Source organism: Cricetulus griseus (genome assembly GCF_003668045.3).
Source record: "Cricetulus griseus strain 17A/GY chromosome 1 unlocalized genomic scaffold, alternate assembly CriGri-PICRH-1.0 chr1_0, whole genome shotgun sequence".
In the NCBI taxonomy this organism is placed as follows: Eukaryota; Metazoa; Chordata; class Mammalia; order Rodentia; family Cricetidae; genus Cricetulus; species Cricetulus griseus.
Genome location: NW_023276806.1, coordinates 2,062,823 through 2,090,353, shown reverse-complemented (window position 1 = coordinate 2,090,353; position 27,531 = coordinate 2,062,823). Strand labels below are relative to the sequence as shown.

At 42.3% G+C, this 27,531-nt stretch overlaps 1 protein-coding gene, 1 long non-coding RNA gene and 1 other non-coding gene across 6 annotated transcripts; 2 read left to right on the top strand and 1 right to left on the bottom strand.

Moving 5' to 3' along the window:
• Positions 1 to 4,186: 4,186 nt before the first annotated feature.
• On the bottom strand, positions 4,187 to 11,664 carry LOC103163913. 2 transcript variants are annotated; one of them, XR_004772174.1, is made up of 4 exons: positions 11,569 to 11,664; positions 10,115 to 10,155; positions 5,210 to 5,288; positions 4,187 to 4,744 (listed from the first exon to the last, which is right to left on the bottom strand). It is a non-coding gene; the product is annotated as an uncharacterized LOC103163913 (long non-coding RNA). The 2 variants fall into 2 exon arrangements; XR_004772175.1 differs by lacking the exon at positions 10,115 to 10,155 and adding an exon at positions 5,464 to 5,574 and having other exon boundaries at positions 11,569 to 11,640.
• Positions 11,665 to 11,918: 254 nt separating this feature from the next.
• On the top strand, positions 11,919 to 26,144 carry Zranb2 (zinc finger RANBP2-type containing 2). Of its 3 annotated transcripts, none has more exons than XR_004772173.1 (11): positions 11,919 to 12,073; positions 14,104 to 14,156; positions 14,247 to 14,355; positions 15,317 to 15,399; positions 18,091 to 18,167; positions 18,593 to 18,727; positions 19,392 to 19,561; positions 20,861 to 20,947; positions 22,719 to 22,877; positions 23,862 to 23,932; positions 24,447 to 26,144. XR_004772173.1 is itself a non-coding variant. In XM_027395200.2 (11 exons), exons 1-10 carry the CDS (start codon positions 12,018 to 12,020, stop codon positions 23,889 to 23,891), a joined length of 963 nt encoding a protein of 320 aa, XP_027251001.1. In that variant the 5' UTR covers positions 11,919 to 12,017; the 3' UTR covers positions 23,892 to 23,932; positions 24,447 to 26,144. The 3 variants fall into 3 exon arrangements, 2 of the variants coding, with proteins under 2 accessions (XP_027251001.1, XP_027250999.1); XM_027395200.2 differs by having other exon boundaries at positions 23,858 to 23,932; XM_027395198.2 differs by lacking the exon at positions 23,862 to 23,932.
• On the top strand, positions 22,018 to 22,096 carry Mir186 (microRNA mir-186). The gene has a single exon (NR_105147.1). It is a non-coding gene; the product is annotated as a microRNA mir-186 (primary transcript).
• Positions 26,145 to 27,531: the final 1,387 nt, after the last annotated feature.

Here is a 27,531-nt window from a genome sequence, read left to right as displayed (position 1 = left end):
CCGGCCCGAGAACAAGCACCGGGTGGGGCCGGCCCGAGAACAAGCACCGGGTGGGGCCGGCCCGAGAATGAGCACCAGGTGGGCCAGCCCGAGAACGAGCACCGGGTGGGCTGGCACGAGGGCGAGCACCAGGTGGGTCAGCACGAGAACAAACACCGAGTGAGCCGGCCTGGAGCTCTGCCCCTGAGCCCCCGCCCCGCCCGAAGAGAAACACTCCGTCCCAAGGTCTCCGCCCCCAAGGTCAGCCATCAGGAAAGGGGGGGAATTGAGTCTGCTGTACCAGACACCAGACCTTGAGAATATGCTGATCTGGAATGGCTCTGTGTCTCATTTGAACCATCCAATGGAAATGATTCTGTATTTCGCCTCATTTGAAAGACTCTGTGTTTCACCTCATTTGAATAACTCTGTACTTTGCCTCATTTGAATAACCCTGTATAGCGCCTCATATACATTGACCAATGGGAATAGCTCTGTATAATGCCTCATTAGAATTATCCAATAGAATCCTTGCTCCTAGCTTGCGCCTTTTTCCTATATAAGGACCCCTTTTCCCTTGGCTCGGCGCGCTTAGCCACACAAAGGCTAAGTCGCCCCGGGTACCCGCGTCTCCAATAAAGCCTCTTGTTTTTTACATCCAGTTCGTGGCCTCGCTGATTCCTGGGTGTGTGGGTCTCCCTCTACGAAAGTGCCTCTTCGGGGTCTTTCACTTGTATATTTTGGAAATCAGTCCTCTGTCAGATGTGGGATCGGTGAAGATCTTTTCCCATTCTGTGGGTGGTCGTTTTATCCTACTGACTGTTTCCTTTGCCTTGCAGAAGCTTCTCAGTTTCAGGAGGTCCCATTTATTAATTGCAGACCTCAGTGTCTGTGCTACTGGTGTAATGTTCAGGAAGTGGTCTCCTGTGCCAATTTGTTCAAGGGTAGTTCCCACTTTCTCTTCTAGAAGATTCAGTGTGGCTGGATTTATGCTGAGATCTTTGATCCATTTGCACTTAAGTTTTGTGCATGGTGACAGGTATGGATCTATCTGCAATTTTCTGCATGTCCGAATCCAATTGTACCAGCACCATTTGTTGAAGATGCTATCTTTTTTCCATTGTATAGATTTAGCACCTTTGTCAAAAATAAGGTATCCATAGGTGCGTGGGTCGATATCAGGGTTTTCAATTCGATTCCATTGGTCTATCAGTCTATTTTTGTGCCAATACCAAGCTGTTTTCAGAACTATGGCTCTATAGTAGAGCTTGAAGTCGGGGATGGTGATGCCTCCAGAAGATCCTTTATTGTAAAGAGTTGTTTTGGCTATCCTGGGCTTTTTATTTTTCCATATAAAGTTGAGTATTGTTCTTTCAATGTCTGTGAAAAACTGTGTTGGGATTTTGATGGGGATTGCATTGAATCTGTAGATTGCTTTTGGCAGGATTGCCATTTTTACTATGTTAATTCTACCTATCCAAGAGCATGGGAGATCTTTCCATTTTCTGGTATCTTCTTTAATTTCTTTCTTTAAAGTCTCAAAGTTCTTATTGTACAGATCTTTCACTTTTTTGGTTAGTGTTACCCCAAGATATTTTATGTTGCTTGTGGATATTGTGAAGGGTGATGTTTCCCTGATTTCTTTCTCATTGGATTTATCATCTGTAATGGATTGAGAAAATGTGGTACATCTATACAATGGAGTACTACTCAGCAGAAAAAAGCAATGGAATCTTGAAATTAGCAGGCAAATGGATGGAACTAGAGGAAACCATCCTGAGTGAGGTAACCCAGTCACAAAAAGACAAACATGGTATGTACTCACTGATATATGAATTTTAGACATAGAGCAAAGGATTACCAGTATATAATGCTCTTCACCAAAGAAACTAGGAAACATGAAGGACTCTAAGGGATAAATGGTCCCCAGGAATGGAAGTGGCATGAACTCCCAAACTAATTGGGGGCATGAGGGTGGGGGGAAAGGAGCTGCTACAATAAGAGCAAGAGGAGAGGAGAGGAAATGGAGGGGCAGAAATATTGAGTTGGGGGAAGAATAGAGGAGAGAGAGCAGGATGAGAGATACAATATCAGAGGGAGCCACTATAGGCCCGAGAAGGGATCTGGAACCAGGGAGATCTCCAGAGACCTACAAGGATGACACGATCTGACAATCCAGGCAACAGTGGAGAGGATAACCTAAAAGCCCTCCCCCTAAAATGAGACTGATGACTTCTCTTTATGCCATCCTAGCGCCCTCATCCAGTGGCTGATGGAAACAGAGACAGACATCCACAGATATACAATGAGCCGAAATCGGGAATTTAGTTGAAGAGAGGAAGGAATGAAGAACGAAGGGGTCTGTACCAGGTTGGAGAAACCCACAGGAACAGTTGATCTGAACAAGGGAGAGCACATCGACCCCAGATGCTGTCCGGGAGGCCCGTACAAGACTGATCCAGACCCCTGAACATGGATGTCAATAAGGAGGCCTCTGCACTCCAGGGAGCCTCTGGTGGTGGATTAGTATTTTTCCCTGGTGCAAGAAGGGACTTTGAGAGCCCATCCCATATGAAGGGATACACTCTGGCCCTGGACACATGGGGAAGGGCCCAGGACCAGCACAGGAAGACTTGGTGGACTTTGCAGAGCCCCAGCTGAGGGCCCTACCCTGCCTGGGGAGTGGTGGGTGGATGGGGTGGGGGTAGACTGGGGGTGGGGGAGGAGGGTTGGGGGTGAGGGGAGGGAGAGGGAGAAGGGACTTGAAATAAGCTTGTTCCCTAACTAGAACTAATAAAATAATAATAATAAAAAAAGTCCCCATCTCTGCTCTGATGCTCTCGGATTATAGCAAATGAAAAACAACTAGCAGTAACAGATGGGGAAGGCAGGCCAGATACTGGTGACTGTGAGATGGTGAGCCAAGGGGAGTGTTGGCCAGAGCCTCCCCAAAAGATTCAGGTGAAGGAAGATTATTGTGTGCAGGGTTTCTCACACTGTCCTATTCTTGGATCCTTTTCTCTACCACAAAATTCTAAACACAACTGAACTTTCAAGGCAGGAAACAGAAACAACTACTAGCCTGATGTCATAATCCAGCTGGCACTTTTTCTTGGCTGAAACAGCATTTATTTTTCAGGTTTACATGTTCTCAAACAGTTTGTTACAATCTCCCTCACTCCCTAGTGTCTTACTGGAGCTCTTAGTCATTCATTTACATTTACTACCAGATCCCAGTAAATTTTGAGTTTTTTGACACCCCCCCCCATTTTATTTCTGGTAAATTAGCAACCCCTTACAAGAATGTAAACGCTAAACATGGTTATTTACATCACTGTGAATGTGTGTTCTCAAAGGTCTTTCATAAAACAAAAATTTTTGAGGCGAATGGTGTTAAGTGTAGCAGGATGAGCGGTGTGGGAAAACGCTCAGCATGCTAAGTCAGTCTCAAGCAAAGCCTCCAGGGTCAGCCCCTGAGGCTCACTCTGTGTTCTTGGTCACCTGACTCCTTTCCCAACCCTTTAAAGATCAAGCTCATTTGATCAAGTTCTGATGGAATAACATCAATGCATGTTCCTCCCCCACCCTTATGTCTGCCTAAAACCCAGTTCCCTCATACTTACAGGGATGTATTTGCCACCTTTGCACTCCTTCAGAAGAATGATAGGCTCCTCTTTACCTACAACACCTGGCTCTGTGTTCACTGACAAAGGAAGTAAATCCACAAATGACCATGCTTTTAGCAGCTTACATCTAGTTCTTACACTGTAATGGAATGCCTGAGAAGGCCTTAGTCAGCTAAAAGACTTTTGATTTTGTCATTTTCATCAAAACTATGATTTTTTACTATAAATTTTTATGTATCCTTTCTGCTGTTCCACTACCCACCCCCCAACATGTACTCAAGAGAGCACAACAGGGGTCTGCAGCTGACACCTTACCCAGCTTTGCTTTTCCGTCTCCAGCAGGGCCAGCCTCCTTGACCTAATTAGATTTCTTCACCTCCACATGGCTGGTAAATACTATAATTAATTTATAAAGGACTCTGAAACACCAGCTGGCAGATAAATTCCACCAATGATTCCTACAGAATGAGGAAGAGCAGTTAAGTTGAAGAGTCATGAAGTGTGTGTGCATATATGTGCGTTCCCGTCTCCCATCCACTGACCTTCTGAAACATCAACTATAAATTATACCAAATACACAGTTTAATCATTTCTTACAGCACGTTTATTTTAAATTGTAAGGAAAACTCTGTGTGGCAAAATATGCCCAGAGATGTACCTTTGAACTCTGTAAGACATGTGTGTCAATGTTAATTCACACTGGAAATTCATACTTTCTAAGTACGCTAATGAACTAGTGGCTGTTCTAAAGAGAATGTCAAAGAAAACAAGTGGACATTCTGTTTAAGATGGATTTCATGTGCTGGCAGCAGTTACCCAGTCAAAAACCATGGTTGGTTAGACCTAAAACTGGCCCCTAAGATTCCTGATGTGCTTGGGACTGTATCGGGATACCCCTCCTTTTATTAGGATATGTAATATAACAAAAGCAGTAGAATCATTTTGCCTATGGTGTCACATTGAATATAAGACTCTAGCAACGATAATAGCTGTTGTAAGCAGCTGTAACAGCAGCAGCAGCAGAATTGGGAGAAGCTCTCCTGTTGGCTTCGGAGCAATAAGCTCCATGCTTTCAGAGGGCCACATGATGTGAATCTGAGGTCCGGCTCTAGGAGCTTCGAGAGAGCCCTGGCCAATAGCTGCAAAAAAAAAAAAAAAAAAAAAAAAAAAGAAAAAAAGAAAAAGAAAAAGAAAAAGAAAAAAAAGGAAAAAAAAGAAAAGAAAAGAAAAAGATGAACTCAATACTCAAGGACTGAGTTCTATAAAACCAAAAACCAGAATAGCTCAAAAGGAAACTCTAAGCTTCAGTTGGGATTGCAACTACAAATCCACACTGTTGTGTAATATTTTGATTGCATTCTGACAATAAAGTTTGTTTTTAATCAGAGGGCGGAGCTAGCCACTAGCTGACCAAAATTGAGCATAGATTTTTGAGGACTGAGGATGTAGTTAGGGTGGGGCTGAGAGAGGATCTCCACCCTTTTTGAGGGAGGAACGGAAGAGATAAGAGGTCACTGGTGGCTGCTCTGCTGTTTCTCTGATCTTACTCCAATATCTGACTCCCAATTTTTTACTGATAAAGAATAATTAGATAAATGCATCACCTGGAGCCCAACATGGGGCACGAAAGCACGAGATCACAGCTCGCCCCTGGTTCTACAGTCAACGCAGCTGGCTTGATATCTGCATGGAGAGACATTGAGCAGAAAAGCCAACTAAGCTCCTTCCAGCCTTCTCAGTCACAGAAGCTGTGAGAGTATAACTTTTGTGCTGTTAATTTTGTGTTAAGTTGCTATTCAGCACACATAAATAAATAAATAAATAAATAAATAAATAAATAAATAAACAAACAAGCTACCTTTGTGATTTTTCCCAAATGGCACCACCCAGTAGTCGTCATGGCCCTGAATGCCTGGCATAACCATCTAGGTCACAGGTGCACATAGAGACAAACCAGAGCAACTGGAACCTTTGGAAATATAAAGTTACAGGAAGGACATTGCATGGGGTCTGAATGAAAGAGGAGTGCAGTCTGCTTAACAGAAGTACCTTACCCATCAATGCTGTGAGGATATCCAAAACATTTGGAGGTGACTAGGGAGGAGATCTCTCTAAAGACAGTTTGATTATAAAAGTAATTACAAGTTATGGGCCCACATGAGGTGAAGCAATTTACTGATAAATATTTGGGGTAAGGGAAATGTGTTGCATGGCTATTCTATTTATCGTTGACGCACACAAAAATTTTCACCATTCCCAGGAGGGACCTGTTTGTGTTTTCTGTCACAAACCCCATTCCTGGCTAATTTCATAACTCTCAAAGGTCTTTATGAAAGACCTTTGAGAACACCCTGCTGGTGACGCTGCTATTCGCATGGCACACTCTTTGCAGTCTTTTTTTGGTTAAACAGCATAGATGCTTTGCCTCTTGGACTCTGATGACATCTGTTCAGGGCCTATTGTCACTGCTCATATCCCACAATAGCCACTGTGCAGTCTGTGAGCCACTTTCCAAGGCCTTCAAAACACTGCCACTGTATTTGTGGGAGAGATCCACAAACTGTCACCCAGAGAAAGCACAAACACATAAGTAATTGTTGTCGTGTGGTAGCATGTATAGAATGTGTAGCATTTACATTTCCAAGGCAACCCATCTTCCACCACATCTTCTTCTGACCCTCCGGGGCCTTAATCATGGCAACTCTGGAATCTGAACACTACAATGCCAACCGGAACCCTGCCTCTCCCCATAGTTACCACAGTAACAACAGCAATAACAACAACAACAACAAAAAACAGGTGGGGGATCCTAAGCAGGTCAAGGTGCACTCTCTTATGGGGGTAAGCAATGCCCATCATTTGAGCAAGACTTTTAACCACCCAGGAGGGTAGAGAGACACTGTGTCAATTAAAAGCAAAAAAAAAAAAAAAAAAAAGATATGACTGAAAGGGGGAGAGTTCACACACAACTTCACAAAGTTGACTTCAGGTCCAAAGATCAGCAGTGTGTAGTGGGAAGGCCATTATACACTTTTTAATATGTCACTTTTAAATCAGTCACTTGGCACCATTTCAGTGATCCAAACTTATATGATCCCATTTAAAAAAAAAAAAATACTGTTCTGGTCAGTGGGAACATTAACCAAGCCTCCCTCCAGGGACTAGCATGGCCATGCACCCCTAGTTCATCTCACAGAATCTAGCCCCAGAGCTCTTACGGAACATGTGTTGAACCCATACACAAAAAGAAAGCATCCTGAGAACCTCAAAACCTAAGTGCCCCATCACTACCACCAAGAGGGTAATGAAAGACACCAGGGTTTCTATTACCTAGGACCCACGCAGGACTAGGTTTAGAGTGGCCCAAGACACAAGAGACTGTAATCTCTCCAAGGAAGGTTTTCCAAAGCACAGCTGGGGCCACATCAAACTAAGACCCTGCTTGCTTGGGTCTAGTGTCTCCAAGTGTCTAGTGAACTAAGGATGGAAGCAGTTGTCTATAGCCTCTGAACATCTTGTGAATTAAACATGGAAGAAATTGGTCTATAGCCTCCAAGTGTCTTGTGAACTAAGGATGGAAGCAGTTGGTCTTAAATAAATGTACTGCTCAAGCACAGGAGCTTCTTTTAGCCCTTTTCCAGACCTGAGCTAGGCTCCTGTCCCAAAATTCCAGGAGACCAATCTTCACAACACACCGCTCCATTCCCCTCCCCCCCCCTTTTTTGTCTGTTTTGGTTTGGCTTTGGGGGAAAGGGGAGTTAAGATGTATATTCTGAAGTTGGTTCTTAGCAAGTAGAGAGAGCCCTATCAGAGTAGCTGAAGACAGATTTTTTTTTTAATATATAATTTCAGAAACTCAAATCTGTCTAGCATACCTGATTAACCTCTTAGGGACAAAGATGTGCTTGTCTGCATGGTTATTTATCCATCCATAAATACAGCTTTGTGTACAATAATAACTTGCATGGGTAATTCACTTTGAATGTTCACCATGACAGGTTAAATGTACCCAAGAGATGGGACAAAATTACTAATCAAAGGATTAGAATAAAAATAATAGGTAGTTGGGTTTTTCTTTGTTGCTAACAGAAATTCACTCTCTCCTCTAGGCATGTTCCTCCCCAAAAAGCTACCTATGGTTTTTGATCTCACCTGTTGAGGTTACTGGCAGACATACTCATACACTGTGCTTATTCTATCCCAGACTCACTGTAAAGGACTTTCCTGTTGTGAAATAATCTTTTTGTACACTGTGAAGATGTGTCATTCTGCTTGGTTTCATAAAACGCTAAATGGCAAATATCTAGGCAGGATTTTCAGGTATACAGGACACTAGGAAGATGAAACGGGGAATCATCAGCCAGATGGAGATGAAGCAGCATGGGCACAGTACAAAGTAATGGTAATAAAGCCATGAGACAAAAAGTAGACTGACAAAAATGGGTTAATTTATGTGGTAAGAGCTAGTTAGTAACAAGCCTAAATATCAGCTGAGCTTTTATAATCAATAAGTCTCTGTGGTCGTGACTTGGGAGCTGACAGGAGGGACAGAAAAATCTGCCTCCACTTTGTTGCTGATTTGACTCCCCCAGAAGCTTCACCAGCTAGTTTATTACAGTAACTGCATGTCATTTTACTAGCTCCAGTCACTATCTCCAATAATTCTGAACTTATTAAACCTACATAAATGGAATGATATAGACTTTTCCATTTTGTGTCTGGATTTCTCAGTCAGTATTGAGTTTGTGGGTGACATTCACAGCGTTCAATGTGGCTTCAATGCCACTCTTACTGTTGCAGATTGTACTCCACTAAAAAACTGTGTGATTATTTCTTTACTTTGGCTACCATTGATAAAAGTCAAGAAGCCTCCAACTGGGAGCATCATGAGTAATGAAGTTATGGACACTGTTATACACATCTTCAGTAGAAACACTTGTAGGGCTTAGTGAATACCCTTAGGAGTTTCAAGGTCATGGTGTTTGCATTGGTTCAGATTTAGTAGAGTCTGACAGGTATTTTCCAGAGGGGGCAAAATGTTACTTGACTTGCTCTGGGGTTACATAAAGATGACTGGATTGAAAATGCCATATGGCAAACCTATTGTAAGCTGAAAACACACTGAATATACCTGACTGACTGAGCACCATAGCTTGTGACACTGTACATTGTAGGGTGTAAGTCCTTCACCCTCATGTTATCTCACTGTTACTACCCAGAATCTCAAGTATACCAAATATCATTCCAGTAAGAAAAGTTCACAGTTCAATCTGTGAAGTCTCCTAGGTATCACATTTGCACTATGATGAAAACAAAATAGTGTAAGTCAAGCCAATAGAAGGGACACACTGCCTACAATCCATGAGCACTCTAGTAATCCTCTAACTCCTGAGATCCTCTGAGCTTTTCTTTCATCACTTTGATGGGTGGGTATCACCACATTATGGTTTTAATTTGTAATTCTCTGGCTTGCAGCAACAGAGGATGGGGCAGGTTCACTCTCAATTCTCTTTCCCATTGAACACTAGGAAAATTGGATAAGACACACAAAGCCCTTCCTTATCTGTGGGCGCCAAGAAGGAAATGAAAATGGGCAAACTGCAGCAGAGGCCAAAACTTAGTGGTATGGGTTTGTTGATGGTTGCTTCATTTTGTGTTGCCATTTTTCTCTTGTAGCTGGCTCCCCAGCTAGTAAATCTGTAGTAACAGTTCAACCGATAGTAATTCATTTTAAACATTTTTTTTTTCTAGCCAAATGAACTGGGGAAAGATACATCTGTGAGCTACCAGTTTGTAAGGAAAGACTAAATGGTTTCACAGTTCTCCTGCCACCCAAAGAGCAAGAGAATGGGAGAAATTATATTTGCATATAACAGCAAGGAAAGGAAGTCTTTGTGTGTGGGGGGGGAATCCCACACCTTTCTATTTTACCTCACCACTTCACCCTATGTTAGTGCCTTAGTCAAATGCTTTTACAGGGTGCCAAAATTTCAAGGGAAACCTCATATTTATCACAAAAAGGATCAGAAAAAGTAACACTGCAAGACAGAGTGAGAGGAATCTAAGCCATAAAAAAAAAAAGAGGGGGGTGTCCTCCAAATCCAGTACAAACCCACTCAAGTACTGTGCTCACATCTCGACTGAGTGTGTGCAGAACAGATCAAAGCAGGATAGAGATGATTCATGTAATAAACTACAATTAAAAGTACTGCTAAGGCACCAAAATTCAAGTATTTACATTCAGGACAGACTCAAGACAGCGGCACATGAGGGGCTGAAGAGACTGCTCTTCCAGAGAACTCAGGTTTGATCCCCAGCCCCCACAAGGTGGCTCACAACCACCTGTAACTCCAGTACCAAGGGATCCACACCTACTCCTGACCTGAGGGACCCAACATGCATGTGATGCACAAACATACATTCGGACAAAACAGTCATACACATAAAAACATTTTTTAAGGCACAGCAAATACTCAAGAGGAGCCAACTGATATAGAACCAGTACTCACACGAAAGACTGAGCCTGTGATGCCAACCCAAGGATTGCTTGCTAAAAGAAAATAAAAATTCCATATTACCCAAGATAAAAAATCCAGGAACAAAAAATCAGGGATTATACAATACAAAATAACTGGGAAGATGTGAACAACTATCAAAATAAAATAGAACCAACAGTTTCCAACTGAGATGACCAAGATATTACAATTATCAAAGGTGTTAGACATTAAAACCAAAAGGTAGCCTAACAATTTTTCTCCTGGGTATGAGCTATATGCTAGAAAATCTTTCTCCTGGAAATGGCAGAACTTAAATGCATTAAGAATGTTCACATGTGTGTTGGTCACAATGGGAAAGCATGGGGGTTTGGGGGTCGACTGTAAGAATGTTCACTTGAGCCGGGCGATGGTGGCACAGGCCTTTAATCCTAGCACTTGAGAGGCAGAGGCAGGCAGATCTCTGTGAGTTTAAGATCAGCCTGGTCTACAAGTGTGGTGCCTGCACCACGAGCAACTCCGAACATCAGGCAAAGCCTGGAGAGTTAGTTAAAAGCAGAGAAGTCCGACTTTATTTCAGGGGGAGAGCAGCCTTATATATACACTTACAGCACAGCGGAGAAACCCCAGGTGTAATTGACTGAGGCCAGTGGGCAAGGCCGGGGCTGTAAGGCAGGACTAGAAAACAGGATGCATCTGTGGTTATTGGCTGACAAGCAACTCACTGAGATCCCTCAGGGCTGGGACCCAACATACAAGAGCTAGTTCCAGGACAGGCTCTAAAGCTACACAGGGAAACCCTGTCTCGAAAAACCAAAAAAGAAAAAAAAAAAAAAAAAGTGCTCACATGGCTGTCGATCACAGCAACCAAGTGTGGGGTTGGGCAAGAGAGGATTAGTAGCACTGTGTGTCATTGAAATAAAGGTCAGCTACCTGCCAACCTGGAGAGCATGCTGAACTAAAAACAACCCCCTGTCACAAATTATCCCTATTTGTCACAAATTATCCCTATTTCCGCAGTTTAAAAAAAAAGCATAGGCTGAATGAACTAAATCTCTTTTTTTAAGGCAAGAGAATAAAAAATCCACAGTCAGTTAAGTCTGGAGAGAGGCAGTGGGTGCTGGAATCAGAAGACTGGTCAATGTGTCACCGCCGACCATGCCCTATTTCTAAAATCTTTGGGTGGCTCCCTGGTGCGCAAGGCTCATCCCTTACGCACCACTGCCTATCTAAAAAGCTAATTTTAAAAAATCATCCCAGCGAAGGCGGCTGTCTTCCTCTAATCAACACGACTTCTCTCCCCAAGCACTACGCAGCCTGCCCGGGAGCCGACGGGGAGACCCCGCGCTCCCCCGGGAGGAAAGCGGGGCGTGAAGACTGGCAGGTCCGACCTGGGCGACCCCGGGACCACCGGGGGCCACCGGGGCCTACGCCTCACACCCTCCCCAGAGACTCGCGCCGCCGCCCACCTTATCGCTCGCCCGGGCCGCCCTAGGCAACGCCGGAGCCCATGCTTCCCAGAGCCGCCGAGTCACTTCCGCCTCCGCGGCCCTCGGCCCGCCCCGGAAGCGGAAGCGCATGCTTCTGGGGTCCTTCGGTCTGTGGCGCCTTGATGGCCGCCGGGCCGGACTGTCCCCGCGGCGCCTGCTCAGGGACGCGGTGAGGCCGCACCGGGGTTGAGGGGCCGGGCCTCGGGCCGAGCGACGGGCTTCTCGGGCGTCGTCTCCGCGCGGCGGCGGCGGCGGCGGCGGCGGCGGAGGAGGAGGAGGCCTGCGCCGTCCGCGCCCGCCCCGGCCCCGCAGCGGAGGGCGGGTCCGGCGGCGCGCGGGCAGCCCCGGCGCGAGGACCCCTGCCGTCCCCCGTCCCCGCGGCTCCGGTCGGGACGTCGCTGCGGGCGGCTGTGCTGCTGGCGTCCACGATGTCCACCAAGAATTTCCGCGTCAGTGACGGCGACTGGATCTGCCCTGACAAGAAGTGAGCGCGGCGGGGCGGCGTGGGGCCCGGGGCCGGCCCTCGGGAGGGCGGCGGCGGCGGCCTTTGTGGCGCGGGGAGGGGGAACGGGACGGCGGGGCGGCCCGCCGGCCTTGAGCGGTCGCGGGCGGGCGGGCGGGCGGCTCGCACGTGACCCCGCGCGCGGCTCAGCTCGGCTCGCCCGGCCGCTCTGCTCCAGGCTCGGCCGGGGCCCCTGCCCTGCCCCGGGGCCGCCGCGCTCTCGGGCCTGCTGGTTCTTCCCAGTGACGCGGGCTTCCCGCGCCCTCCTTCCCGGAGGGCAGAGAGAGAGAGGGGAGGGCGGGAGGCCCCGGGCGCGGACGTGGCCTCGGCCCGTGTGCTCGGCCGGCTGGCGGCGGCGGGGATCTTACCGAATGGGTGTCTGTGTTTATTTTTCGTTTAAGTAAAGCAAGCAAGCAAAACAAACAAGCGAAGGCAGCGGTGCCCCGGGCTCGCGCTCCTTAGAGAGCCAGAGCCCAGGCTGGAGGAAGCCCGGGTGTCCCGGCAAGCTGTGCCCGCCGCCGAGCGTGTGGCTCCGAAAGCGCACCCTTTTTTCTAGAAAAGACGTGGCGCGCCGAGGGCGAGCGAGGAAATGATGTCACTCATGCTCACCTGGCTGGTGATAACCCGGTCTGTCTGCACTGCAGCTCTCGGGCTAGCAGAGCAGAACCCAGGTCCCCCTGGACTGTCTGTCATGACATGACGGGGGACGGGGTGACTCACACACTGTGGAACCTCTCAGAGGTTGGGATCACCAGCCAGCCTCTGACCTGGTGCCTGCTGCTGGTGGTGACCTCTGGAGAATAAGGGTCTGTGTTCGTTCAACCGAAACCCAGCTAGGTATTTCGGGGAGGACGCTTCCTCCGAAGGCCCCGTGCACCTAAACTCACGGGCAGAAATAAACAAAAATACATTAGTGCTACTGAATATATAAACGAAGGAGACATTGTTACAGAACATGTTTTTGGTGTTATTTGGGTCCTGTGCATTTTTCAAACAGAAAGGCAACCTGAGAGTTGCATAGAGTGGTTCAGTTTAGTGTTAACACGTGTATTGACCTGTTTATCTCATTCGCTTTTTAAATCGGGTGCTGGCTCGTTTTTTTTTTTTTCCTTTTTTAAAAAAATTTAAACATTAAATGCTATTTGGAGCATCTAACAGGCATTAACTGGTAAACACTAAAGTCGTGTAAGCCTATAAAAACTTCAGTGTTTAATGTCTAAGGTTTGACTTTATCGGTTTTATGCTTGATAAACACTATGGTTTTATGCTTGATAAACACTATAATACTCAAGTTTCCTTAATATATATGTATATATTTATAATTTTTTTCTCCCCAAGACAGTTTCTCTGTATTGCTTTGGAGCCTGCCCTGGAACTCCCTCTGTAGACCAGGCTGACCTCGAACTCGAACTCACAGAGATCCGTCTGCCTCTGCCCTCCCAGTGCTTCGTTTAAAGGCTTGGGCCACCACCGCCCGGCTTACTATTTATATTTTTAGTTAATATAGCCAATCTTTTTTCTTATCTCACATCCTACCTCTAAAAAGGCATTTCAACGGGCATTGGTGGTGCCAGGATAGGCTCTAAAGCTACACAGAGAAACCCTGTCTTGAAAAATCAAAAAAAAAAAAAAAAAAAGACATTTCATCCATTCTCTGGAGTCCTACTCCAAATGGACCCGTCCCTAGGATTTTTGTGTTTCTTCTGAAACTCATCACAACTTTGACTGCGTTAGTTAGCTTGGTGTTCTTTTGTAACGTCTGGTATGTTGTCTAATTGTTGAAGAGTCAGATGAACAAGAGAATTTAACGTAACCAATGACATGTGCTAGTCTGAAGATAGAAAGTCATAAATCCTGGAATGGTTACGGTAGTTGTAAACACAGGTTGAGATTTTTTTTTCCCAGCTGTTGTTTCTCTCTGGTGATGCTGATACGAATGTGATGGGGTAAGCTTGTTCTGTGTTCCAGGGTGTGGTGAAAACACTTTAAAGTGTGTCTGATTTTATTTTCAGGTGTGGAAATGTAAACTTTGCTAGGAGAACAAGCTGTAATCGATGTGGTAGAGGTGAGTGCTTATGGGGACTCTTTTGCTCACTAATATATCTGTAGATTGTTTCTTCCCAGGATTTATATTGCATTGTTTGTCTGTTTTCAGAAAAAACAACTGAAGCCAAGATGATGAAAGCTGGGGGCACAGAAATAGGAAAGACGCTGGCAGAGAAGAGCCGGGGCTTATTTAGTGCGAATGACTGGCAGTGCAAAACGTGGGTGCTTCCAATTGCTGTCTGTTACTGCAATAAAAATATTCCAGTCACCACTCATTAATACAATGAACTCTTACTAATTACATGACAAGACGGTCTATCCTTTTAAGCCAAAAGTTTATTGGTCTTAGTCTAAGTATAATGAAAGGGAATTTTAAGTTGTGTCTTGGGGGTATGAGCAATTATTGCTGTGGTAGATTGTTCATGAGCTGATAACCAAAGGGATGAGGAACATTGAAGGTAACATGTAGTCTACTTGGTGCTACTAAATAATCGCCTTTTTTTTTTTTTTTTTTTTTTTTTTTTTGGCCTCTTTTATATGAAAGTAACTTGAGAAGCATAATTTGCCTTCCATGAAAAAAAATGCTTCTTGTTGGGTTTCTTAATATTTTTGCCTTTCAGATTTAGATTTCATTTTGTGTTGATTTTCTCAGTCTGCACATTTATATAGATAAATATAAACTATACTATATGAAAGAGCACCGGGTAAGAAAAGCATTTTAGCTAAAGCTCTGGTCCTATAGATAGACATTGAATCTGTACTGGAAAATTGCTTAGCAGCAAACATGAGTCACAGGGTTTAATGTACTGCAAAGGAGTCCTTAGAGGGGAGTAAGAGCAGCAGCTGTATTTAAAGGTACCTTACTCTTTGAGGTAGATTCAGAGATGATAAATAATGGAACATTTTATTAAAATAGTATTTCTCCCCTAAGTAACAGAATCTCTAGTCATGTCACTTCTCAAAGTATTATTTGTATTGAATAGATTTTGTTCTCTACCCACCTAGTTCATGCTGTTCTAGGAATCCGGGTTCTCCAGAGCAATGTTTTGTTTTGTTTATAATTTACATTACTTCTTAATGAACATTGCTTTGTACTAATTCTCCAGAAATTTTCAAATATTACTATTTCTTCAGTGTTTGGGGGCCCTCTGATTGGATGTTTGTTTTTTACACTTGTAGTTGCAGTAATGTGAATTGGGCCAGAAGATCGGAGTGTAACATGTGTAACACTCCAAAGTATGCTAAGCTAGAAGAGAGAACAGGTAAGACAGAGCCACACTCTCTCTCAAGACTTTAAAAGTTGCTCCCTTCTCAGGAAAGCACAGGAGGAGAACAGTCTATCATCTTGTTTGGTTTGTTTGTTTTATGTGTGTGTTCTGCTTATGTAAAACTTGATGCATAACCAAGAATGGCTTTTTCACCTCTCCCCTTCTGCCCCATCCTCTGTGTGCTGGTGTCACCACCACACCTTACATTATTTCCTGGGATTTTTTTTCCTTAGCACTCAAAAAAAAAAAAAAAAAACTCTTTTATTTGATGATACCAGCTTATGGAGTAGTGTTAGACAGCCTTACCCAAGCATTTGGGCTCCTAGGGTGCGTTGAGAAATGCTCTTCTGCCTCCTTCCCTAGTTTAGATGTGTGATAGTTGGTAAGAATACAGCAATAGCATGTGTTCTGGTGTGACCGATAGGTAAAGGATACTTTTAAAGGCATCCCGTAAAACTTAAAAAATTATCCTTAAACTTAGCCACATTTTAGATTTCAGAAAAACTTTAAAACTACAAATTACAAAACATAAAATGTAAGTTCTTTCTGTTGTTGTTGGGGTTTTGTTTGCATTTTTTTTCTACTCTTCAATAATTTCACGTGGCTGTGTGTTTTGATCACATTCACAAGCCAGACATTCCCTCCCCTCCAGTTCCTCTCGTGGCCTCACGTTTCTTTCCTCAACCTCTTGTGCTCTCTTTCCTTCTTAACCCATTGAGTACCATTGGTGCTGGCATTGTGGGTATGGGTATCCAGCCATCCCTCTGCTGGGGCGTGGGTAGCACTCATGGGCATGTGGCTTATATTGCCTCCTAGCAGCCATCAAGTGAGCTGGGGTGGGATTTTATGAGCCCCTCCCCAGCCCATGTTGGGACTTGGGACTTTGGCAACTTCATATTGTGAAAGTGTATGTACACAGTCATAGCCACTGTGAGTTCATGTTCCAACTCTGCAGTTGGGTCCATCAAATAACCTTTACTGTAGTGTACTCCACTTCCCTTAGAGATTATAATCTTCCCATCCCCTTTTGATGATCACTGGGGATGTGGTACAGATGTTGCTACTCAAAGGGGAGCACTCCACATGTTTTCTGCACATTGACTGCCTGTTGGCTTCTGTATTAATCTCCATCTGCTGTTGACATGTATCCCTTAATTGTGTCCATAAAACAGAATCATTGTATCAGGCTTTTCCCAGGGCCTGTGACTTACCAAGCCATGGGGTTCTTTTGCCCTACTAATGGTACCATGATTGAGTCTGTCTTCTGGAGAACATGGTTGGTTGTCCCCATAACGTGTTGCTGTGGCACCAGTGGACGTATCTGGAAAGACCTCTGGTTATGACTAGCAGGGTTTGCAGCTGAGTAGACCGTTGATTATTTTTCTTCCCTTGGTAGTGTGCCTAGAACCTTCTAGCACTGAAATTAGCCAGTAAGGATAAAACTTTCAGCTTGATAGCTCCATGTCCTGTGGTGCCTTTTGGGAGAGCATTAGTGTCCGCTATTGGGCTTCTTTGGGAGTGGGTCCCAAAGCCTAGTGATTGTGTGGATGGTATTTGGTAATTGTTGGCTACTATATGTTGCTGGTGAATTTCTGGCAGAATATCGTTTTTCCATTGTGAGCAATTAGCCAGCTATTACCTCCTTGAAATGTGATTGTGTCACAGACAGTACACATATGCAACGTGAGAATCTCTTAAGTTGATAAAAAAATGTTCCCTTTTCACCCTAATTGTACACCACTGTCCCTGTTTGGTTTCTGGGGATCAGAGACCTAGTGGTAGATCTTTCAGATCAAGTCCTTCCATCTTTCCTTTATTCTCCACTTTTGTGTTTTTAATTCTGTATGTAAGACCCTTGTTATTTAACATTTTGTGCGGTGTTGTTTGTTTGTATTTGTGATTTTCACTCCTGGGATTCTACCTCTTAACTCCCAGAGGCAGCTTTGCCTTCTGCACATGACAATGTATTTATCTCCTTCCTCAGTGTTGTGTCTCTCCTTGTATTCTGTATTCTGCCTACCACTGGAATTTGGACTCTCAAGGTATCTTCCTTGGGCCCTCTCTCTGTCCTTTGTTTTCTGTATATTCTAAAGCCAGAGTCTTAAGTAACAATAGGTGCACTGTAATACCCAACTTGTGTCTCCAGCTCTGATGATTTTGACCTACCTATAAATCTACTTATTTTACATTGTTGTATAATTGTCACATTCATTGTCCCACAACTAAATTTTGTGATTTCCCCACCTGGCTTCTTGAAGAGTTTTGTGTCTTGAGATTCATGCTGCCCATATCAGGATGTGCCCCTCAATTCCATGCTTCCTGGCCCCTTGTTCATCTTAACCCTACCTTCCAAGTCTGTGCTTTTAAACATAAGTTTAATCGTGTTTCTTATGAGCCCAGTTCTAGAAGAATTATAAATGGAGAGGAATGTCCTAAAACTTTGTCATAGCAAAGAGAAAGATGTTGTGAATATATATTCCATAAACTACTGCCAAGGCTTCACAGCTAAAATAGATCTGACTTGTTCTCTATCATGATTTTTAATTTGTCAGAGATTAGTTCTTATTAGTTACATAAATAACCACCATTGATTAGATTTTCATTTTTCTATTAGTTGGGAATAGTGTGAGCATAATAATTTCATTATTTGAGTTGTTTACATCAATTTTTGCCTTCTTTCTAAAGGATATGGAGGTGGTTTTAATGAAAGAGAAAATGTTGAGTATATAGAAAGAGAAGAATCTGATGGAGAGTATGATGAGGTAAGCTCTCAATGGGTATGTATAAACTCCGTTTTAAATTAGAAAAATGATAAAAAAAAAAAAACCTTGGAATTCAGAAGAGCTGTGTGTGTGTATGTACACTCCAAAGTGTGCCGTAGTAGGGGTGTATATGCCCTTATGTATGCATCTGTAGATTGATAATGGTTGTCTTCCTCTTTAGTAGGCGTGGCTACAGCTTCCCCTGCAATTAGGGGCTGGCTACAGTCTTTACCTTGTTTTTGGAGACAAATTCTCCCATTGGACCTAGAACTCAACTGGAAGGGATCATCCATCTCCACCTATAAGTACAGGGATTACAGGCTCAGATTTCAACATCTGCCTTTCCACATGGCACACCTAGTTCTAGAAAGTAAAATCATTCTCCTGTTTTTCCACCTAAAGAAAATTTTTTTAATTTTTCCTAGTTTGGACGTAAAAAGAAGAAATACAGGGGAAAGGCAGTTGGTCCTGCATCGATATTAAAGGAAGTCGAAGACAAAGAATCAGAGGGAGAAGACGAGGATGAGGATGAAGATCTGTCTAAGTATAAGCTGGATGAGGTAGCGCCCCCGCCCCGTCCTCCTCCCCTTTATCATTCTGGGTCTGCTCTGGAGCACAAGACGCTGTTGACACGTGAACCATTACAGACACTGTCTCACCATGGGGTGGGGGCAGGGGATGAGTAGGACACCTTTTCCTCGGTGTGGGCCACCCTATGAGTTTATGGTCTGGCTCTCTGAGTCCATACCTTAGGATGTACTAGGATGTGAGTGTATTTATTATACATTATCTTTTAATCTTCTAAGCCAAGCTCACGGAAGAGCAGGTGCCTGTTTTTCAGTGTGGTGAGTGCCAACACATTGAAGTGTTAGGGACACAGAACTAAGCAAATGGTTATTGTAACAGAGAAGAGAAAATAGGGTTCCAAACTAAGGCTGCTGCTGGTGGACCAAGGACTCCAGACAAAATTAAAAATTGCTGACAGTGTGGTGTAAATTCTGGGAGCCAGTGGGATAGCTTCCAGGATCTTGCCTGAACTGTCTGCCCAGTTCTCAAGTCTGTTCCATCAAAGGAGTTTAGTAGGTGAACCCCAGAATTGAAAATAAGTTTGCATTGAGATATTTGGTAACAGACACATCTGGTAATGTCCCGTATAATGAATATTCATCTTTTTGTGGGTATCACTGATATGTAAATGTCTAACTAGTTCTAAAATTTTATTAGGACGAGGATGAAGATGATGCTGATCTCTCAAAATATAATCTTGATGCCAGTGAAGAAGAAGATAGTAATAAAAAGAAAGCCAATAGACGGAGTCGCTCAAAGTCTCGATCGTCTCACTCGAGATCTTCATCACGCTCATCCTCCCTCTCAAGTTCAAGGTCCAGGTCCAGGTAAACGGGTGCAGGCCAAGGGTAACACCAGTCAAAATGTCAGTATCTAACTTTTTACTTATACACTTTATTTTACTATTTAAGTAAGCCTTTTATTTTAAATATTTCAATCAAGTCACCTTAGCTAGACTTTATCTTTGTACCCTACAGATACTGCCCTGTATTTTCAGAAATTTCAGATCTTAGAAGTTGCTTGTTCTGTGTCACCCCCTTGGCTTTGACTAGAGTAACTTAAGTTCAAAAGCACTATGTAAGTGATATGTATTTAAGTAGATAGCATATGTTCAGACATTGTCAAGCAGATATTTATTTCACTGTTAGACGCTTAGCTGGAGATTCTCTGGGCATTAATGACATCTACACAATTTTGATAATTTATTTTGGTATTGTTCTTCTGAGTAAAGGAACAAATCCAGCCATTGAGTATTTAAGCTTCTCAAGTGTCCAGGAATTAAAGCAGTGTTTGTGGTTGTAAACACGTATTTAAAAATAAAAAGGTAAATAGTGTTATCATTATCATATGGTTCAGAATTAATGGCCAATTATTTTTAATCATTTAAGAATAAAATGTGTTACCTAACAGTGCTACTTTTTAGAGTAATTTTGAGGACTGGAGCCTCCGTGGTAGAGCCTTTTCTAGCATGTACGGGGCTCTGGGCTTGATTCCTAGTCCTCCTCTTTCCTCAAAAAAACAACAACAACAACAACAAATGATAATTCTGAGATAAATGTGTGGTAGTTTCTGAGATAAAAGTGTGGCAGCCCCTCTTTGTGGGGACAAACTAAAGATGGTGTCAAAGATGTCATTGTGGTTTTCAGAATTAAGTGTTACATTTCCCTGGCTCCACACTCTTGTCAGTAATGTAATTAATGTAAGAGTGTTGATAGGGTTGTTGTATCTTTAATTCTCTAAGACGAACAGGTAAAGAGTAGACATCAGAAATGGGATGCAACAGTTAGTGTTTCCTGCCTACTGGACACTGAAGATAGGGGTTTACAAGTGTGGAGAATTTAAGTAAAAACTGTAATGTTATCTTGGTGGTGTTCACTCGTTTACAATCTGGAGCCTTATGGCAGTTTAATTGGATTTGGTTTTTTTTTTTTGTCTTTTTGTTTTTGAAGCTTAATCTTTATTATAATAAGAAGCTTTAAGTATTTTTGCTTAGAAAATGTGTATCTTGAATAGACACCTTTTTATGTGAAAAATGCAATTTTAATTTATGTCTTTCTTTCGGTGTTCATATCACAGAGTTCAAAAATGTGGTCCTAGGGAAAAAAAATGCTTCCCTGTTGTTCCAGGTCCCGTTCACGAAGCTCTTCCAGTTCGCAGTCAAGGTCTCACTCCGGTTCGAGAGAACATTCCAGATCCCGTGGTTCGAAATCAAGGTGAATGAGGTAGCACCTCTCTGTAAAACAGAGAGGAAAGTACTTAAAGGCTTCAGAAGGCTCTGCTGCTTCCCCTCATCACTGCTTCTACTTGCCAATTTTATTTTATCACTAGGGAACTAATGCACTTACCTCAGCTTAATCTCACCACAAAATGTTTCCATTCCGCAGTGTGTGCCAAGACATTTCCATGGTTGAACAAAGGGGGTGGCTTTGCATCCGTAGCTAAGACGTGTGACATAGGAAGGTGAAGCCAAGTCACTCCACCGGATCCCTAGTGTATTGAGATTATGTTTGTAGTCGTCAATTCAGTTTGACACAAATGAAGCGTTATTGCTAACAGGAAGACTCTGTCCAGTATGCAGCTTTGAAATCAAAGTTGTCTTACAGGCAACTGTTTACAGAAACAGCTTTGCCAGTTTTATCTCAGTTTCTAGTGAGTGCTGTGTGTGTTTACCCAATCTCCCTGATTTTAAAGAATGTTATGAGTTGTTTGTGTTAACAGACATCCCTCTTAGAACTGAGTCAAATAGGATGTTAGCTATGTGTGATATAAGCCATACTGTGAACATTTCAGTTATGTTTAGTCAAATATCAAAGGAAAATGACTGCTAAAGAAGCAATTGACAAACGCTAGGTTTTTTTTGTTTTTGTTTTTTGTTTTTTTTGCTTTCTTGGAAAAATTTTTCTGTACTTCATCAAAATATGCTGCCTTTATGTTAAGTCACTGTATTGTTGTCCACTGCAGGCACGCAGCATTAATACGAAAGCCTCTAAAATCCCACTTGTGGGAATTGACAGTGAAGTTTCCTAACAGCTCTTCTGGAGAAAGGTTCACTTACTTGAGCCCATTCTAGCGTTTGAGGGCAACTACCGTTGAGTCCCACTGAGGAGAAGAGTGATGCGTGCACTCACTGAGCCAGTACACAGTAGAGCAAAGGTGCTTTCTTATGTGTATTAACATGTTGGTGCTACCTCAAACCGTTGAGTCTTGGTGTGGTCCCTTTGGGAACTATAGGACTGAGGTTTTCAGAAAAGCTTTCATATCCTTCCCAAACATTGCATTTGCTTACAACTTTCCAAAGAATTCTCCTTTTGGGCTTTCTCATTTTATTTTAAGCCCAAAGGTGAATTTTTTGGGAAGTATGAGCTAAATTACTTCAACCAAAATGTGTAAGTGAAAGATAAATTTGCATTAAAAATTTTTACATTTACTTCCACCTAAAACATGTGAATGTCACCTCTTCATACTTCATAGCACAGATCTCAGCACAAGTCAAGTTTTAAAGCTACCGACTAGTTAGCCACTTAGTGTTCTGTCTTTCTGGGCTGTGTCTCTCAGTTCTCTGTTGCAGCTTACTTGTAAGAAGTTAAGGTCATTGTCCTCAGTGGGTTCTATGTAACATGGATTTTCCCCAAATGGAAGGATCTAATTTCTGGCCATAAAGTCACAGAATTGAAGTCACCTCTTGATTTCACTAGTTATACACTTTAAATTATAAAGCTATAGCAATTATGAAAATATTCTGTCTTAATTCAGTAAGCTGCCTATTAATTACCAAGGGATAAATATTTAGAATTTTTAAAAGATAAGATGGTTGTGCATAAATAGAACATGTTGAAGGTTGACCCAGAAGTCTTCTGCTGAGTAAGCAGTAAGTATTCCCTCTTACAAAACCCTCGTAGTCACAGTCCTGTTTGCTTTTGGGAACTGGACAGTCTTCACTTCTACCCTTAATGAAACGTCTGCTTTGTCTCTCAATCAATGAAGATCCAGCTCCAGGTCCCACAGGGGCTCTTCCTCCCCAAGAAAAAGATCTTACTCGAGTTCTTCATCATCTCCTGAAAGAGACAGGAAGAGGAGTCGATCTAGACCTTCTTCACCTGCTGTTCGCAAAAAAAGACGAACAAGATCACGGTCACCCGAAAGGTTTGGGTTTCTGTAGCATAAGAATGGGTGTTCTTACGTGTATTGAATAGATGGACTTTCTGGCAAGGGTTAGATTTCTTTCTCCTTTGTTATTTAAATTATATTTTTGGTCTTTAAAATTCAGAAATCAGATTACTTTGTTTAGCTTGTTAACTTTAGAAAAAGTTACAGGATACACTATTCTCTGACCATTTTATTGTTTGAATTTTTATTTCCATGTACATTATTATAGCCAACTCTCGGTTATTTTTCTGTTCTTAAAGATTGAAACCTAAAAGCTGTATGTTGAAATAATTTGCTTGTGTTTGTTTTTTTAAATTAAATACTTGAAATGGTAGGGATTTTAGGGTACCTAACCAAGATTAACTTGCTTGCAAGATCATTGGGAATCTGTCCTTATATAAGTGCGTACAAGCGCATTTCCATAGCAGTGACTTTTATGTCCTTTACATGGAAGTTACTCCTTGTAGTTAGTACTTTTTTCATCTTGCAGTCTGGATCCATTTTTCTCTTCAAAGAGGACCTTCACTGGGTCTCTGTATCTAGAGTGCACTTGTTAAGCACATAGTCAGCCTATCCTGTGGCAGACTTGATTACTCGGTTTCACTTATTTTCTCTTGGTTCTCAATATCGTAATTTCAATTTGTAGCTTCATTTGTAATCTTAGCAAATTTCCCATATCCTCTCAGCTTGTGAAAGAAAAGAAGGATCTTAGAGTCTGGTGACAGCTGGGTTCAGTGGGTAAAATTGAGTTATTCCTGATCTCACAGAATTATATGTCCTTGACACTTGAAGTTCAAAATTATACCCAGTCTTCTTTCTGTGCATTGTTTCTTTATAAGAAAATTACTCTGTACTTGAGTGAAATTCATTCTGTTGCCTTCTTACTACTTCTGCAAATTTTTATCTTAGCCACATATAACCCCCCCCCCCAGCTTGTTGTCATCTAAACTTAATGCACATGTTCTCTATTCCATAAGCCAGGTGATTGGTGAAAACATTAAACAACCCTGAGCCCAGGGCCAACCCCTACGGAACACCACCACTTTGCCCAGGTTGATACTGACTTACTCATATTGGCTGCATGAATCTAGCACTTTAACTAACTCTACAGTCACCTTATGTGATTTAGACTTCCAAAACTTCATTGCTATGAATGTACGTTTTCATACACTCAGAAACCTTGCTGTGTTACATAGAGACCTGGTGTGCTCTCTGTGGTGCAGCTGACATTATCACACGCTTTATCAGGATTATATGCCTTCCGTGTACACCCGTATGATTTGATTACCAGCTGTTTTTTTCAGGGCTTTCCCTTCCTTACCTTGAATAATTGAGAGGTGGCTATATTTGAAATAAGTGTTTATTCTTGTAGAGAATTTTGAGTTAAAATCACACCAATTCTGGGCTCACATCCATAAGTGTGTCTAAGCCATCTTAGGTTTAATTATTCCTGCAAGCACCAAGGTACCTAGTGTTTGCTCTGCTCTTCTTGGTGTTTGCAGTCTTAGGAACAGACACTCAGGTCACTACTGTTTACAGATTGTGCTGCTCTCTTATGTCTTACAGGCACCACAGGTCGTCTTCCGGATCAACCCATTCTGGTTCCCGTTCAAGTTCAAAAAAGAAATAATGTATTAAAATTTACATCTTTAAAAAACATTAAATACAGTGCATGAAGCATATTTTTTAGGAAGTTGATGTCTCATTTGGTCAGAAGTGCTACATCTGCTAGTAGAGGTGCATGCCTTTGTTGCTTTTCAAAACAGTACAACTGTGTTTATTTGTGAAATTGAAAGTAAATTGCGTTTTAAGCCATACTGTTCCCCAGATAAATGCTCTGTTCATTATTTACAACCATTTGCTGTGTTTAGAAACAGCTGTAACAAAGTACTTTGTTTCCTTGTCCTTTTCATTTCTAAATGTCCTATTGACAGAGACAGGGTTGCCTGGACTTCAGACACATGGACAAGGCTAATAAAGTTGTTGAAAACACCAGTTCATGTTCATATGGGAGAAGTAGTCAACCTGGTTATGTTGTTTAACTGTGTCAGTGATTTATTACCAGACATTAACTACAGTTCACAAAGCTGACAACTGGGAACTTTGAGTTCTCTGTTCTGAGGGTGCCTTAGAATCATTATCTCTCTTATCGGCTTTACACCGATTTTAATGCAAGAGGATATTAGCAATTGCAGAAGGAACAGGTTATCCATCTTACTTCAAAATGTCTATCTAAATATGTTTAAGAAATATGGATATCCTTTAAATCTATTTACCAAATATTGTACTTGATTGACAAAAGTTTTAAAAAAGACTAAATCATAGTTCACAGGCAAATTGAAGAAAGCTTTTGAAGCCTATTTCTCAGTGACAGGCTGACAGAGATATGAATTTAAGTGAACATTTGCCTTGAGATGTCTGATTTTTTAGCACTGTAGATGTCTAAGTGACAGAAGAATTCTTATGTCTGCATGATGTCGACTTATTTCTTTCCTCACCTGAAAAAAAAAAAAAACAAACATATGGCTTAAAATGCTTTCAGAGTTTTATTTCTAAAATTAAAATCTGGTTACTTGACATCCATTTTGTTCTCTGGTTTAAAAGTTAAAAGGTTTCTCTTTAACAGTCTCTCCAGCAGCAAAGCAAGGTAAGTATACAATTGACCTGCAGTTGTGCTGGGGCTTCTTGTTACAGGAATTGTTTTTCCTGTTTCTCCCCTCTTTTAGTATTTGCTGCGGTTTAAATAAGTAAAGCATTCTAAGATGTTTAGTAGATAGATCAAACAAAATGTTTTTATTTTAAAGTGTTTTTCACCTCAACTGATCTAAAGATGAAAACAAAATATCGTATGTAGAAATATTTTCGTAATATTTTTACAAGCTTTCCTGTGTTTTTTGTCTTTATTTTCCTTGCTGCATTTACTGTAGGTTGCACACGAACTCTTACTCTCTTGTAATTGTGCCTCAGACTTCTCGAAAGTCGACTTTTCTGAGTTGCCCAGATCTTCTAGATCCGACGTGTTAGCCTTCGTTTGTTCTTGTGCTTTCTGTATTTAAAACTTGGGCTGTACTAGGCAAATACAAGATTATAAATTTAGCTAATAGAGTTTACAAAACAGTTGAGATGATTATGATTGGATTTGGTTTAATTGAGCTGTACTAGTTCATTTCATAAGGAAATGATACTGTAGACAAATGTAAATAAAATCTGAGTCAATCATCAAGTGTTGGTCATTAGAAATAAACTAGAAATTTTAAGCTCTGATTGAATGTTCACTTCTAAGCTCATAATACTTTTTCTTTTGTTAAGTGTTTATGCTTCTTACTATTCACTTTACCGTGCTTGCTTTCAAACATAACAAACATGGTGACAACAACTCAGGGTACTCAGAATTTTCATTTGTGTATGCTTAATGCCAAGATACTACATACCTCCCTCACTCCCTGTGGTCAGTTAGAATGTCAGCTCCTAGAATTACTCAGGAGCTGATACTTAACATTCAACAGTGTCTTTAAGTTCTTTGTGTTTCCACTGGAATTCAGAACAGGCTGTGAGTACAAGGCCATCTAGGCACAGTTGGAAAGATGACAATCTGTTTCTCCTTGCCTGATGCTCAGGGCCACTATTGCGGATTCTGATAGAAGCTAATAGGAAGGTTCTGCTGCTTTTTTTTTTTTTTTTTTTTTTTTTTTGTCAACACGAATTCGATTTGTTCTTAATAATAAAAACTCTCGGAGTCAGATATTGGGGTTAAAGCTGAAGATCAGAGAACCAGCACAGCCAGTAGAGAGTTTGCTCAGTCTGAAAGGGTGATCCTGTCCTGTTTTAGACTACATTGTTCCTCAGACTGCACTGAGCTCCTGCCTCCTCCTGCCTTATATTCCTCTCTAGTACAGGGATTAAAGGCATCCCAAGTGCTGCGATCAGCTTTGTGTGAGCTCTGTTTCTCTTTTACACTGGATCAATTTTGTATAGTTGAGGGTAGCCTTAAATTAACAGATCCATCTGCCTCTTTACCTAGTGCTGGGATTAAAGATATATACCACTTCCTGGCCTCTGTGGCTAGCTTTGCACTTTGATCTTCAGGCAAGCTTTATTAGATCATAAACAAAATATCACCACAAAAGCAACCTAGGGAGGGTGGGGACCTGAAGGCAGGAAGGACTGTTTGCAGCATTACCTCTGACCAAGAATTCCCAGCCAAGGAAAAGAAGCAGGATATATGGAGGAGGATACAGCTGTGCTCAGCAAGATTTCTTATACAGCCCAGGCCTTCCTGCTTAGAGATAATGCCATCCCCAGTAGTCTGGGCCCCCTCACATCAGTCACCATTTAAAATAGTCTCATAGACATGACCAATGCAGATCTGGGCAATTATTCAGTTGAGGGAAAACCAAGCCAGGACACACCCAGTTACCATAAAAGAGTGGCTCCCTGGTGCTCCTGCCTCAGCTTCATGAGTGCTGGCGTTTCCGGTATGCACTATCATGGCTGAGTTTTATTCCAGGTTTAATTTGATCTTTCTCAGTTTTTCTTTTCATTTGTTCCTGAATCCAGTTTAGATAACACACTGATTAGACTACTGTCTTGATCTTTTCTAGTCTGATAACTTTGTTGGTAATTGTCTTTGGTTATAGTCTTGAAGGATTCT

Coding starts and splice junctions, on each gene's coding strand:
- Zranb2 (XM_027395198.2), top strand. CDS start 12,018: ATGTCCACCAAGAATTTCCGCGTCAGTGACGGCGACTGGATCTGCCCT. Junction 19,562..20,860: donor AGTTCAAGGTCCAGGTCCAG/GTAAACGGGTGC, acceptor CTGTTGTTCCAG/GTCCCGTTCACGAAGCTCTT. Junction 20,948..22,718: donor TCCCGTGGTTCGAAATCAAG/GTGAATGAGGTA, acceptor CAATCAATGAAG/ATCCAGCTCCAGGTCCCACA.